The 14,491-nt window shown below is 31.5% G+C and overlaps 1 protein-coding gene across 10 annotated transcripts in view; it reads right to left on the bottom strand.

The window, feature by feature from the left end:
* LOC132728303 (E3 SUMO-protein ligase PIAS2-like) overlaps window positions 1–13,646 on the bottom strand; it is a 37,274-nt gene extending 23,628 nt beyond the window's left edge. For 5 of the 10 annotated variants that reach the window (XR_009625465.1, XM_060713934.1, XM_060713942.1 and 2 more), the window contains exons 1-12: window positions 13,526–13,644; window positions 11,607–11,773; window positions 10,062–10,142; window positions 9,334–9,348; window positions 5,341–5,399; window positions 4,785–4,919; window positions 4,242–4,377; window positions 3,836–3,926; window positions 3,006–3,140; window positions 1,756–1,861; window positions 1,231–1,304; window positions 375–535 (exon numbers count right to left, since the gene is read on the bottom strand). Coding sequence is in view for 9 of the 10 variants with exons in the window: in XM_060713934.1 (XP_060569917.1) it covers window positions 375–535; window positions 1,231–1,304; window positions 1,756–1,861; window positions 3,006–3,140; window positions 3,836–3,926; window positions 4,242–4,377; window positions 4,785–4,919; window positions 5,341–5,399; window positions 9,334–9,348; window positions 10,062–10,142; window positions 11,607–11,773; window positions 13,526–13,549 (1,184 nt within the window). In the remaining variant the exon portion in view is untranslated. Of the gene's footprint in view, window positions 1–374; window positions 536–1,230; window positions 1,305–1,755; window positions 1,862–3,005; window positions 3,141–3,835; window positions 3,927–4,241; window positions 4,378–4,784; window positions 4,920–5,340; window positions 5,400–9,112; window positions 9,125–9,333; window positions 9,349–10,061; window positions 10,143–11,381; window positions 11,543–11,606; window positions 11,774–13,525 lie in introns of all 10 variants that reach the window. The other 5 variants (XM_060713936.1, XM_060713937.1, XM_060713935.1 and 2 more) reach the window with 5 other exon arrangements.
* Between the last annotated feature and the right edge of the window lie 845 nt (window positions 13,647–14,491).

The raw sequence follows: 14,491 nt of genomic DNA, 5'->3' as shown, positions 1-14,491 counted from the left end.
GCTGTAATATGTCCATACCTAGACTGATAATGTTATACAATGTTTTCATGATTCTTGCTTTGTTTACTTGATGGGTGATGTTTTTTAGTGTACATACTAAAAATAAAAACTCAAACTAAAATTATGCAAAGAAATTTTAACATATCAAAATAAACACTATCTCAGAGTATATTTGCTCCTGACAGGGTTTGAAACCACACAGCTATAACTCATTATATTACTTGTCTGACATGTAAACCACTCAGCCAAACCACAGTAAGGTATGGACTCTGATGACATGAGTTCAATAGGAAACTTAATACAATGAACTGTAACTACAAATAAAATATTGTAAAGATGCAATTATATAAAACACAGCAACAATGGCTACGTACCCATCAATTATAAGTTTATGGAACGGAGTAGGTTTATCACAAACAGGACATAGCCATGTTGCCTTCTTCTCATTCATCATAAGGAATGTTGTTGCATCAAAACACTGAATGTGTGTGCATGTACCTGCTCGACACGGCAACTGTAACCTCATCTTACCAAGCTAAATAAAATATATAGAGGATATTGAATGAGTGTAAGTTCCATACTGAATTTATTGCACGAGTTGAATAAAATTATATTATTAAAATATTATTCTATTTAACGAGTGCAATAAATTCAGTATGGAACTTACACGAATTTAATATTCTATTTATCACATACCCAAAATAAAGACCGTTTAAAGTGAAATAAGAGCCATTTTTCAGTATAACGCTAACATTTAGCGCTCTTTACACTATGTTTGTATATCGCTAATGACGTCAAATTACTCAGCTAAATTTATTAACAACTGGAAAGCTTGTCCAATTATTGTTAAACATATCAACAGTACAGCAAATTTCTTGCCTTAATGATTAATTATGTCCTGTATTCCTCAACCCCTGGGAAATAGCTGGCTACTGCAGAACTTACTGCCCCTTACTTTAGCCGAAACATGATATAGAAAATGCAGTTAAATCAGTGGAAGTGCTTTACCACTGGAAAACTTTCACATTTTCACAAGCTACTTTGAAGTTTATAGAAGGGACTGGTAATAAAGTAATTTAACTCAAAAGATTTCAACATAGCCCCCATGCGACTATTAAAACTAACTAGTGATAGACTTTTAAGAATGTATTACAATAGAACTACAAAGACAAAACCCTAAATTGAAACATTTCTCAATATATAATAAACACATAAAACAAATAAACTTACTGGACATGTTAAGGAGACTCTGAGACTAGTTGTGGCTATTTCACTGTCAGCATCATGCTGTAGTTTCTCTTTTACTGAAATATAACAACATACAACTATTGTATCAAAACAAATCAAAACAAAATAATTACTCATCCTCTAAGCCTAAAATTCTGATCAATGATCTATCAATAATGCACAAACACAACAGGTACGGTCTGGCCTAGGTTATACTTTGCATGTCAGATCTATAGAAATAGTTGTGGAGCTACTTATGTATCAGACTATAACTTATATATATATAACTTTGCAGAGGTTTACATAGTGTTCAACCTTGTAAAGCTTGGTCAAAATTCACAATGAGAAACTCTGGGCAACATCAGTCATTGCCATAGCAAAAGCTTAACTCTGAGTAAGATCATAGATGTCTATTATAATGAGATAAGTGTATCATGTAAATAACGTAATGCCTTAGTATACAGAGCTAATGAATCTTTCTAGTGTAGGTGTCAAGAACACATGATGTTTATGATATAAGTAACTTACTCATAGCTCTAGAATGATCAGCGTGTCTGTTACCAAACTGTTTTAACCGCTGCAGTAATATATCTGAGGTAAGTCTCTTCACTAGATTTATTGATACAACATAGCCCTGAAATATAATACAACATAACAACCTTTATCTTTGATATCATTTTAGTAGTAAGTCATTAAATGCTAAGGTCAAAAGTAGGGATTAAACGATGATCGAGTATAATCGATAATTGATCGTTTATAGGACCGATCGGCGATGATGGAATACAAAGTTCAATAATCGATTATCGGTAATGCATCTTCTTGCTGTTACTTAAGTGACTCACTGTATTATAACAACACTTTAAATTAAAGCCAGCTTTGATTGACCCAATAATTTTCATTAAAATGAATGGGAAAGCATACTGGTGACCATGAGGTTAATAACTGACAGTGAGGCATTCTAGTTTAAAGACATACTATGTTCAAATTTGACATTAGAAAATTGCTACACAGTCTATTTGTAAATATGAAATAAACATGTTTTGACTTCAAACAAAGAAGATATGTTATGTATAAAATTATTCTACACACTAAAGATGGTTACAATATCAATATAGAGTGTCATTAAAAAACCTGGCAGTTTTGTTAAGAAATGACCAACTTCTCTTGTTCCCATACATAGTTTATTCATTCCTTTATTGGAATTGAGACATAATAATTTCATAGATTTTAATAAATTTATTTTATGAAAATATTTTACTCAGGGATGAACATAGCATGAGTAACTAGTTTATTTCAGTTGATTAAGTGATAGTTCACACAAAATAATATAGAATATTAATGGAATTCTTATAAATATTAAAACATGATATGTACATTGTACATATCTACTTTGTTATTGTAAATGTTTTGATTATATAATCGATGATTGATCGAAAAGGGATGTTCGATTATTTTCGGTGATCGATTATGATTTTTGTCCGATTAAGAAACCCTAGTCAAAAGTAGCAGAACCGCATATTACAACACGTCAAATCTCACATTGGATAACTTTACAGAGAAATTTTATTATGGACATATGGCTGCCCAGAGTAAAACTTAATGATCAATACCTACATCACATGGGAGAAGATAATGTAATACTTTGTGAACACATTTATTCTTCATGTGATTTATACACAACATATTTTTTAATCAAATAAGAACAGAATTACATTCTTATTTTATTTTCTCCACATGAAAAATGATACACATTGTACAAAAACTTAATTGCTATTTACCCTTCCATATTCTGAGGCCCATGATATTTCTACATGATTAGGCATGGTTGGTGATAATCTACATAATGAGGTTATATCTACAGGACGTCCAGGACGTTTTGGTTCCACTCCTGGCTTTGTTGTAGGAATGGGATTCTGTAAAAACATACAATATTAATCATACAACAATCATTAACTTTTAAATAGGTTATACATAACAGTGCTCTCCATAAATAGTTCAATATGAGGTGATAAATTGAAAGTTGCCAGCAATAAAGCTATTCAGAAATCACTGTAATTCTGTCACCTGCAAGGGCGTAATGACAGGGAGTAATGACATAATCAAAATTATATCAGTGTTCAAACAGCAGAAAAAATTCTCTTTCCAACACCATTTTTTCAAACTTGATTTGCATGATCATCTTCAGCTACCTTTTCTTCACCATCAGTATTAAATGATAATCTGAACTGTTGTATGTCATCCACACATATTTGTCAACAGTTTTGTATGTGTTAAAATATGACATTGTCATGTAGATGTACATTTTACGTTGAAATAAATCTATGTGGCTTACTGAGCAGAACTAATCTTGCATTTCTATTTTGCAAGATCTACAATTAAAATAACATGTACAAGTAAAAATTTAGAATTAGCACCTCATGCAGGTGATGAAGGTGATAAAACTATCAGAACAAATTTGTTACTGTAGAAAACAATATCTTTTGAGTTTTAAAGTCAACATTGTATTATTGATAAATCTATACAACAAAATCAGGTACATAGAACATCTTATCACTTATCACAATATTCCTTCCTTAAAAATCATATACATCAAAGACAGGTAACTTACTGGTAATTGTGCCACCTTTCCATTTACTCGAACACATATACTTGGAGGAAAATTATCATCTTGTTCACAACTTGTCTCCAAAAAACAAAATCTGAAACAAAGTACATTTTGACATGTTTTATGTTTTTCTTTCTTGTACTGATGAATTGTACATCTTTCACAATGCTATTTGATGGAGGTTTAAGAGGCATTGTAATTCCTGTGACATCTTTCAGATAGAACCAATGTCCATGCATTCACCTATCATTAACAGGTGTTTTATGAATATGGCTAACAACTGATAATAGTTGCAGAACAATGATAATTGTATGACTCGTGTTTTTTTTATAACTTTCTGAATTTTATAAATTTTTTTGCTTGTACCAGATTTGATTAAAGAAATAGATAATGGACAAGACTTCAGTACCTAAGTTGTACTTGTACTGTATATTCCCACTTTGCTGTAGCTCTAACATCTCTAGACATGGCAATATCTTGTGCTTGTTGTGGTGTTAAATGAAATACAAAATATGTTTCCTGATACCGCGATGGTCCTTTTGGGGCTGCAGATACAAAAACAAAATATCATTATTGACTAACACAAACAGTTTCACTGAAATTATTTCTTGGTATATAATTATAATTATATAGGTTAAAAGAAATTTCTCAGAAATAATTAATTTGTAAACATGTAAATATATTTTTCCTGTTTGGTTTCCAGTCTTATTAACACTATTGAGGTGACAGCAAACTTGACATGAAAGGAAGTAATTATAATTGCATTGTTTCAGCCAAGTGTTGACATCTTTGTGAAATTATCGACCAGTAAGAACCTAGGTATATATAAATACACTTAAATCTGTATGAGCAATCACACACTTATATCAATTATATGTTTAATAAAGTTATCAAAACATTGGTATTTGTCAAAATTTATAGCATTATTCAGTTAACAGAAGCTTCTAATTACCTAGACTAGTAGGTTTCAAGAGTTCCCCCATGATATCAAAGAAAGGTAGAGGTCTAAATCTGACATCTGGATGTACAGGTAATGTGGAGGCTGCACTTAAACTATCAAGTCCTCTCTTTGAAAAATCTACAGCACCTGTAACAACAACAATGATGATGATGATGATATAGAGAAAAAACTTTTATTGTCACACTAATAGGATTTAAAACTTATGTTTATGCATTATTTCAACAGAATTTACTGAGTACACAAGTTGTCAGTATCCTAACTAGCTATGCTGTTCACATGGAAGAATTTTTATAACTTTGGAGAGCCCCAAAATTGTGATTTCTAATATGTGATGTTTACAAATTATTCATGGAGATGTCTTTGTTGTATGTGCTTTCAATATGGAACTTGAAAGTAAAGAAGAATTCTATCCCAAAAACTTGCCTATTAACAAACCCATACCAGCAATGAAAAATCAACATTTCTCTCTTCAACAAAATAAACCTATTAATTACCAATTAATTATACTTCACTAAACAAGTGCCCAACCTGTTCATATATATATTACCTGATTGTGTGTTCTGTAGTTGCTGTGATGTCACTTTACTTGTACCATACCGTCTTGCCCTATTAGCAGATAGAAAATTACAACTTGTATTAACATGATATCCCCTCCAAACATTGAACAGTTACAGTATTACCTGTATATTGTACATTACTTTAACAGGTATTGTCAACTTATATAGCATTTCAAAAATGACACCTATCTCATTAATACATTCTCTGATCTAAAATATTTTTTAGCTTTCTTTTAGGAATTTGTGAAAGAGGAAGTGTGAAAATATCAATATAAAATTTTGAATTTGGTCAGTCTATAAATGAGCTGTGTCACGACAAACCAACATAGTGCGTTTGCGACCAGCATGGATCCAGACCAGCCAGCGCATCCGCGCAGTCTGATCAGAATCCATGCTGTTCGCTTACAAACCCTATTACAAGTAGAGAAACTAATAGCGAACAGCATGCATCCTGATCAGACTGTGCGGATGGGCAGGCTGGTCTGGATCCATGCTGGTCGCAAACGCACTATGTTGGTTTTGTCGTGACGTGGCTCAAATAGAGCCTGGTCAAATTGTACAGATGAGAAGGCAGCTCTGGCATCGGGTTAAAATGGTGTACTAAATTGTGAAGAAAAGAAAAAATCAGTTACATGTTTTCATATGAACAATCAGTTATTACATTACAAATAAACAATCAGTTAGATGTTTACACATGAGCAATTAGTTACATTGATTTAAATAGTGTATATTTCTGCACAGCAAAGACACATAAACGTTTAAAACTACAGCAATCATTACATAAATTACAACACCAGACAAACACACTGAAATAAGCCATACAAAATGATGCTTGTATTCCAGAGAGAAATGTTCCAATTTAAAGTCTGAGATAATACAATAGATAAAATCACTTTGATTGAAATTACTTTTTTGATTAAACACATTACAGAAGAAACGTTATTAAATTGTATGGTTATATTAATTTTAAAATAATAACAAGAGCTGTCTGTAGGACAGCACGCTCGACTATTCTAAGTGCTTGATAGTAAAAGAGCCTTGATATTGTTAAATTTTTTAAGTTCACAAAAGGGCTAATTTTTTTTTATAAATTCATGTTATAGGCCTTAGAGAGAGTCTAATTATACAGAATTGGCTTGACTATTAGGAAGGTAATGTCACAAGGGTTTTTTATTGAGTATAATAATACTTATTACCTATGAATACATAAATTTGACAGAAAAGGTACAAAGGCTTGTTATTAAGATGTTTTAAGTTGAAAAAGGGGAGAAAAGTCAGCCTAAATGCAAGATAGAATTATGGATCTTTGTCAGTGACCTACAATTATGACCCTAAATGCATATGTGAAGTTTTAAATAAATATCTTTAATAGTTATTGAGATATTTAAAACTTGCATGTAAATATTAACCAAGAAACTAAGTAGAAAAGGGGATATGAATCAGCCTTAATGCAAGATAGAGTTATGGAACTTGGTCAGTGACATACAATTATGACCCTCCAATTATGACCCTAAGTGCATGTGTAAAGTTTCAAGTAAATATCTTTGAAGACCGTTAACCTTTAACCAAAATATGTCAAGCAATAATTGAGATATTTGACTTTACAAAAAACTTTAACTAAAATTTCTAAGTTAAAAAGGGGCATTATTCTGTCAATATTGTAGGCAGAGTTATCCAACTTGTCAATCTGATGTACCTTGTTACTATAAATAAGTATTGTAAGTTTCAATTGAATATCTCAAGCAATAATTGAGATATTTGACTTTACAAAAAACTTTAACCAAAATTTCTAAGTTAAAAAGGGGCATAATTCTGTCAATATTGTAGGCAGAGTTATCCAACTTGTCAATCTGATGTACCTTGTTACTATAAATAAGTATTGTAAGTTTCAATTGAATATCTCAAGTAATAATTGAGATATTTGACTTTACAAAAAACTTTAACCAACGCAGACGCCGACGCGGACGCCGACGCCGGGGCGACTACAATAGCTCTCATATTCTTCGAATAGTCGAGCTAAAAAATGGCACAATTTCTTTGCATCTCATCGGGGCTTGTTAAAGCATGTTCTTCTATCAATACATTGCAACCCTGTATTAGCACTCATGTTGGGTTCAAGGTCTCAATACCGTTATATAACAAGGTAATGATATAAATGTCAAACGCTCATGGCAGAATTGTTGCATTACCCCATCCACTTCCACTACATACAATACTTATGACTTATTTACTTTCCTATCAATGAATATCCATAGATTTGTGTTCTAAAACAATTTAATAACTTAAAAGTATATTATTTTGTAAAGTATTTCTTATAACGTTTAATAGAAAGAGAAAATTTTTGAAAGAAAAGTAAAAGTCATAGCCATTAAAGTTTGTAGTAAAAGCTTCAAGCACTATTTGTGTCCCTTAGTTAATCAATTTCAAATGCAATTGAACTTCAGTAAGACTTTCCTGTTGTCTATAGTAGAAAAGCATTAATTAAGAGCCAAGGCCCATGAGCGTTAAACTGAGGTAAGCGTTATAATGGGGATAATACCCAGTAGTTACAACAGGGTGGCTTCATATTTTTCCAATACAATGGACAAATAGTGAAAAGATCATAAAAACTTTTGGTTAAAAGATGCTGAAGAAGTCTGGTTTTTATACTATAAGCCTTTTTTTTTAAATAAGAATTAATCAGATAGTTATCACACTACACAGATATGCAGGCTGGTCTGGCTCTATGCTGATGACACTGAAAATATTACTGCTGTCAGGAATTTACGGCTTATATGTGGATTGAGAACAGAGACATTTGTCATGTAGGTATATATATAGGCAGACAAATACAAGCGTATTGATAATATAAATGTACATGTAAGTTTACTGATGATGCTTTGATATAGGTGAACATACGGCATTTCTACAATGAAATGAGAATCTGAACCGCGTCACGATAAAACCAACATAATGTGTTTGCGACCAGCATGGATCCAGACCAGCCTGCGCATCCGCGCAGTCTGATCAGGATCCATGCTGTTCGCTTACAGACCCTATAACAAGTAAAGAAACTTATAACAAACAGCATGGATCCTGATCAGACTGCGTGGATGCGCAGCTGGTCTGGATCCATGCTGGTCGCAAACCCACTATGTTGGTTTTGTCGTGACACGGCTCATCTCATTTTTCAGGGACCTTGACCTACTTGATATCAAACCTTATCCATGAGAAGAGGTCCAGTAGGAGTGGCCGCAAAATACCAAAAATATCTAAGAGATCAGTCCATGGCTGAAGGTGCTATAAGAAACATACCAGGAAGGACTGGGGGAAGGTGCTATAAGAAACATACCAGGAAGGACTGGGGGAAGGTGGACAAATTGGTGAAAATATTCTATATCTGAGGAAGATGGAAAGGCAACTCGGTGTCTGAAAATTTCACAGAGGATAAAAACAAGAGACAAACAGGGATATATGTGGTATGTAGATGTAATATAATGTTGGGAGTTAAGCGGTAAAGTTACAAAAGCTGTATTTATGTTGAACAGATGAATCATGCATACTGTAAATGAACTACCACCAAAATAAAATAAGATGAACTAGCACCAAAAAAATTAAAACAAAAAGCACAGGATCTAAACTACAAACAATATAATTCTATATGTGAGGCTGCATAGAGTATTTGCAATGTTAATTAAACTTCAAATTTTTGCAAGTGGTTTTTTTGTGTGTGTTTTTTTTATATTATAAACAGTTATTGCGTGTTTTTTTAACAGTTATTACCTATCACTGTATCTGAAAACAAAATGTCAAATTGTTGTGACAAAAAATTCGGTTTTAAATTTATGTTCACAAGTGTGATAACAACTTAATAAAAATTTCATACATAAATTTTTTTTTTTTGCATATTATAACATAGCAAATACCCATCATAGATAATGTGCTAAGACAACTTTCAATTCCAAATATTTCCCATAATAAGTAATAAATTGGACTTTACTTACAGTTGCTCTAATTGTCTATAGAAATGATATATAAAAATAAGAAAATAATTTAAATCCATCTCACTCCAAGTTTTTGTAAAGAACTTTCTTAAATTACTAATGTTATGGTCAAATAATAAGAATTAATACATAAAACTACAAGTTTAAATTATTTTCAATGTTACATAGTGAGAAAACTTCATTCATAAAATTTGTAACAGGCTATTGATCAGTTACATTACATCATAAATAAATTTCCTCTGAATTTTAGGGCTATTTCATGTGCTCATTAGCAAGTGAACTTTCAGGTTAATTTATGGAGGAAGAACTAGCCCCAGTCAATGTGACAGAAAGATAATGCCTTATAGTAGTGAAAAAACAAGCACTCTAAGCACGTGACCTTAACCCATTGGCCAAGAGGGCTTTCTTAACGTCCATTGTATAACCTGTTAACCCGTTACGGTGACTTGCATCTGTCAAGCTCTGGTGGCATATAGAATAACCAGTTTTGTCCAGATGGGTGTTTAACATAAGCTAGTCGAATAGTACAAAAAACTCAACTTTAGCAAGGAAGTGTTTTCAATTCACCTTTTTTTTCCTGCTTGTAATAAGTGCTAAGATTACATACAAAAAATACAGCAAAAAGATATTTAAACATAAAGCTTAAAAATCAAGCTAAAAGCAAAACTTTTGACAAAATCAATTCCATACGTCAAAGTTTAAACAAAGTATGTGTATTTTTTTTTTACCTGGGATCTGAAACCTGCTGTTGACCTCTTGGCAAATTACGTGACCTTGGAGGCTCTACAGCATAAGGATTGTGAATCTGCCTGTACAAGGGAAAACAGAAAACCTATATAAGATGTCTGTATAACAAATAATTTTATAAATGCAGGAAATATTTGGCTTTCAACCAAACAAAATACAATAAATAAATCAAATGTATTATTAACAATAACTATAGCAAAACATTTCAATTCAATAAAATGGCATATAATTTAAAGATTAATTTTGTCGATGTAGCAAAATTTGCAAAATAATCATTACCACAGATATGCCAGGTTTCAAGCATTTGCATATTTATAAAATAAAAATCAACTTAAAATAAAGCCATTAACCTTCCAAAAATATTGAAAAATCAGTAGTAAACAGACATATAAAAAAAAGTGTAAATGATATGAAATGTTTTGCTAAAAATGATTTCATAACCCTATTTGATCTAAACAAACTCTTGCACAGAAATGTTCCCAAAGTTTGATTTATAATAGTACCACTCCAAATAAATATCAAACGACATTTATACATTTAAGACTTCAATGATTAGGTAGATAATTCCAGTAAAGAGTATATTTAGGGCCTTTTCCCTTTTATTTTTGAAGTCAATTATGAATGGTTTTCCAAGTGGAAAAAAAAAATCAATTCCTCTTTTTTGTTTATTTTCTTGAGAATTTCACTGACCACTCAATAACAATCATCAATGCAGATCAAGCCTGGATAAATTTGGTCTTACTGTTTTGCAAAAATCATTCACCTGTTTCAGAATTTAGTTCTCAGAATTTAGTTCAAAGTATGTACTTTTTTATTTGTTGTTGTAACACCATCCCACTTTTGAGAAAATAGTAAACTTGTCCAATTTCCCAAAAGAGCTGGCCGTACAACATGCTCAACTATTCTTCATAAATGGCAGGAAGAAAAGGGGCATAACTGTAAAAAGTTAACTCGGAGTAATCAGACCTGTGCCCATCATGGTCTAAAATCACAGAGAACAAGTTTGTGAAGTTTCAACGTATTCCCAACTTGCAGGCAAAGACTTGACCAAAATGTGACAGCAACACTGATACCAGTGGGTGAGTTCAATAGCTCTATCTATTCTTAGAATAGTAGAGCTAAATTAGAAATACTAAGCAGGGACATCTTCCTAATTTCTATGAAGAGAAAACCTTGAATAATGTTTAAAAAAAACATGTTGAAGCAATATTCCTCACACTATAAAATCTTGAAAAGTAAACACAATTTTTTTTTATAAGAATAGAATTCTGTGAAGAGTTTGCCACTTGAAAGGTATTTACCGATATAGTTCTCTTATTTTTTGATGTATTCTTGGAGAAAGTTGTCTCTCTATTTGATAGAGGGCTCGCTGTAAAAGATCAACTTTTCTTCCATATTTACTCCAACCGGCATAGGATGCCAAAACCTGAAGTTCAGATACGCGGAAACTCATCACCATTTTCTGAAAGCAAATATGAACTAATATTTCTAGCAGGGATCTGAATAATCGATATAAAAATATTTACCTATAAAGTTCTCTAATTTTTATTTGAACTGGCACAGAGCACCCTCTTGATGAGTTAATCAATGTCACTGCCCTCTGTAGTAAGGTTGCTTTAACACCAACTTTGTTCATGCCCACAAAGCCCAGCAATTCTACAAGTTCCGCTCTCCGGAAACTTAAAACCATTTGCTTGAAATTGAAAAAGAACATGCTTAATTATGAAAACTCAAGAAAGCCAATATAAATGCTTATCTTTGTTTCATTTTGGTTTTATTATTACCTAATATATTTGAAAGTTTCAAAACCATTACCATATTCTAAATTTATTGAAATGAAAAAAAAATCAGTATTTTAACATTTTGTTATGTAAAAATCAAAATTCCACAATATAATCAGCTTTAACAATTTCATTTACTTTTAAATAGGAAATTAATAACCATGGCTTTTTCAATTTTCAAGTTTTAGGTGCCCTCTTTTAGTTTTAGATAATGTATTAATATTTATTTAAACTTGCACTATAAGCATGCAGGGCTCACACTGTCAGTAGCTCAAGAGTATAATTCACATTGTTCAGTAACCCTGAGAAATTAGGGGATGAATTTAAAAATAACGGGGGAAGTCACAATTTTGAACTGTTCACTATATACAGTAATTGATGTGTAACTTTTAAGTGGTCGGTTAGCTCAATCTGTAAAATTGAGGAGTGGTATTCTGTCTATCTAGGATTTGAGTTCCGGTCAGTCTTCAATTTCTCACCCTGTGACAAAAGTGAAAAGTGACCAATGCAATTTTCTAGATATATTGTTTACTCAGTGATTTTTTTCACTTCTAAGGGAATGGTGGCAGGGCCCATGAAGAGGGGAAATTGCATCAGAGGAAAAAAAATAATTCAGAAATGGATTAAATAGTCCATTTTAAGTAAAATTGTGACATAATAATTATAATCTAATACCATTTTTTTTCAAAATACAGTATCTGGTTCTATCTCTCTATTCACTATTCTGATAAAATAAATCTAAGAAGGGGGGGATAAACGTTTTGAGGAGGGAAATGGACCCTAATTTCGGCCCCAAATTTGGCATAAAAATCACTGGTTAACTTAAACTAGTTTCTAAAAAGAGCGGAGTTACGGGTAGTCTTTTTGTAGGTTGAGTATATAGATTATATGTTGTTATATCATAATCATTTTTCATTATCAAATTTTTGGTAAATAACCATTATAATAGCAAATCTTATGCTATATGTCACAAATTCAGCACCACTTCAAGTCTTGACAGCAAAAAATGAGAATAATATCACTGTAAACTAATAAAAAACAATATAGTTCACATAAAAATATCATTTTATACATTTCTGATTTGCATTTATAGAAAAAGATAAACCATATTTTTTAAAACTTTTTTTCTCTTATCTTATATTTCAATATTTTAAACGAATTAAAATTATAAAGTAATCTTCATTTACAGAAAAAACTTATAGTTTAACTACATGTTTGTGTATGCAAGAACTTGAAATTAAAATAAATTTGTCCTTTTAATGCAAATTATTACTTATAATTCAAATAATTTTAGAACATCGCGGAAACAAGTGACATTGTGGATCCTTTATCTGAAAGCTAACAAATCCATTTTAATTCAATTCCAAATTAATAATGCTGCCAAATGATACATAAATATGAATAAATTGACGGTTCGAACCAACAGTTTAATGAGTTTTATAAATTTACGCATTTAATACAATTAAGACGCGTCTTAAATATCTTCGACGCGTTGTAAATATTGAAACGCGACAAAAATCAAACATACAAGTTCTACCAATCACCTTTACATTTTTTTCAGGAAACTGGAGTATTCAGGCATTTCTAATTTGAATTAAATCATTTCTTACGCCAAATGTTCATTCTCATACAATTAATCTTATATATTGTTAATGTTGTCATACCTTCAATTCTTCGGCTTCCGCCATTTTTTAAATCTCTATTGCGCATGATCGGTGACCTAGATATCATTCATGTATAATTTTGCCTCGTTTTCAACTGACCTAGAAAGAGGACGATGACGTCAATTGTCATTGGATTCGGAAAACTTTGGACTTATCCTTATTTCAAAATGTGAAAGATATTGATAACTGACTGTATGCATGATAAAAAAAACATTTAGATGTATTATGCCTGTTAAATGGTAGAAAGAAAGAAAGAAAGAAAGAAAGAAAGAAAGAAAGAAAGAAAGAAAGAAAGAAAGAAAGAAACAAACTAACTAACAAACAAAGAAATGTCATATTTATAGGACTAAGGCTGAAATCGAATCTGTTTTAAGCACTGAACCAAATTTTGAGGTGCTTGTTTGCATTAAGGAAAAATTGAATCTATTTTCTTTGGGCCTTAACAAAATGTTAAAGGGACTCCACTGAGGTTTAAATGATTTGAATTTCTTACATAAATGAGCTGTGGCACTTTCAACAGAAATATATGCAAGGACAGTTAAGAATTATACTTTGAAATTAATTGAAAATTGTATTTTTATGCTTTTCTAAGTCCGATTTGAGTGAAAAGCTTTTAAACGCTTTTCATTTTGTTATTTTTTACAATTTGAATAATTATTCTGGAAAAACGAAATGCGCGAATGATCTGAAATTTTGCACAAAGATTAGTGGTCTTAACCTACATCAAATGGTACATTAACCTGGAAAAAATATTTTCAGTCCCATCATGTCAAAAAACCTCAGTGGAGTCCCTTTTAATCTCAGTCTGTTCTAAATGTGATAAGTAATGGTCAACAGATTCAGTACGCTATTTGGGATCAACCATTGACCACACTCTTACTTTTAATTCAATTATTATGTCAGTCATGGAAAAAGCTTATAAAGTTTCTTTTTAAGATACTTTCTTTCTTCAAAACTCATATCTAT

Source organism: Ruditapes philippinarum, unplaced genomic scaffold, assembly GCF_026571515.1.
Source record: "Ruditapes philippinarum isolate M1 unplaced genomic scaffold, ASM2657151v2 ctg1343_1_1_1_1, whole genome shotgun sequence".
Lineage (NCBI taxonomy): Eukaryota > Metazoa > Mollusca > Bivalvia > Venerida > Veneridae > Ruditapes > Ruditapes philippinarum.
The sequence above is the reverse complement of the archived record's forward strand: the minus strand, read 5'-3'. Positions and strand labels throughout refer to the sequence as shown.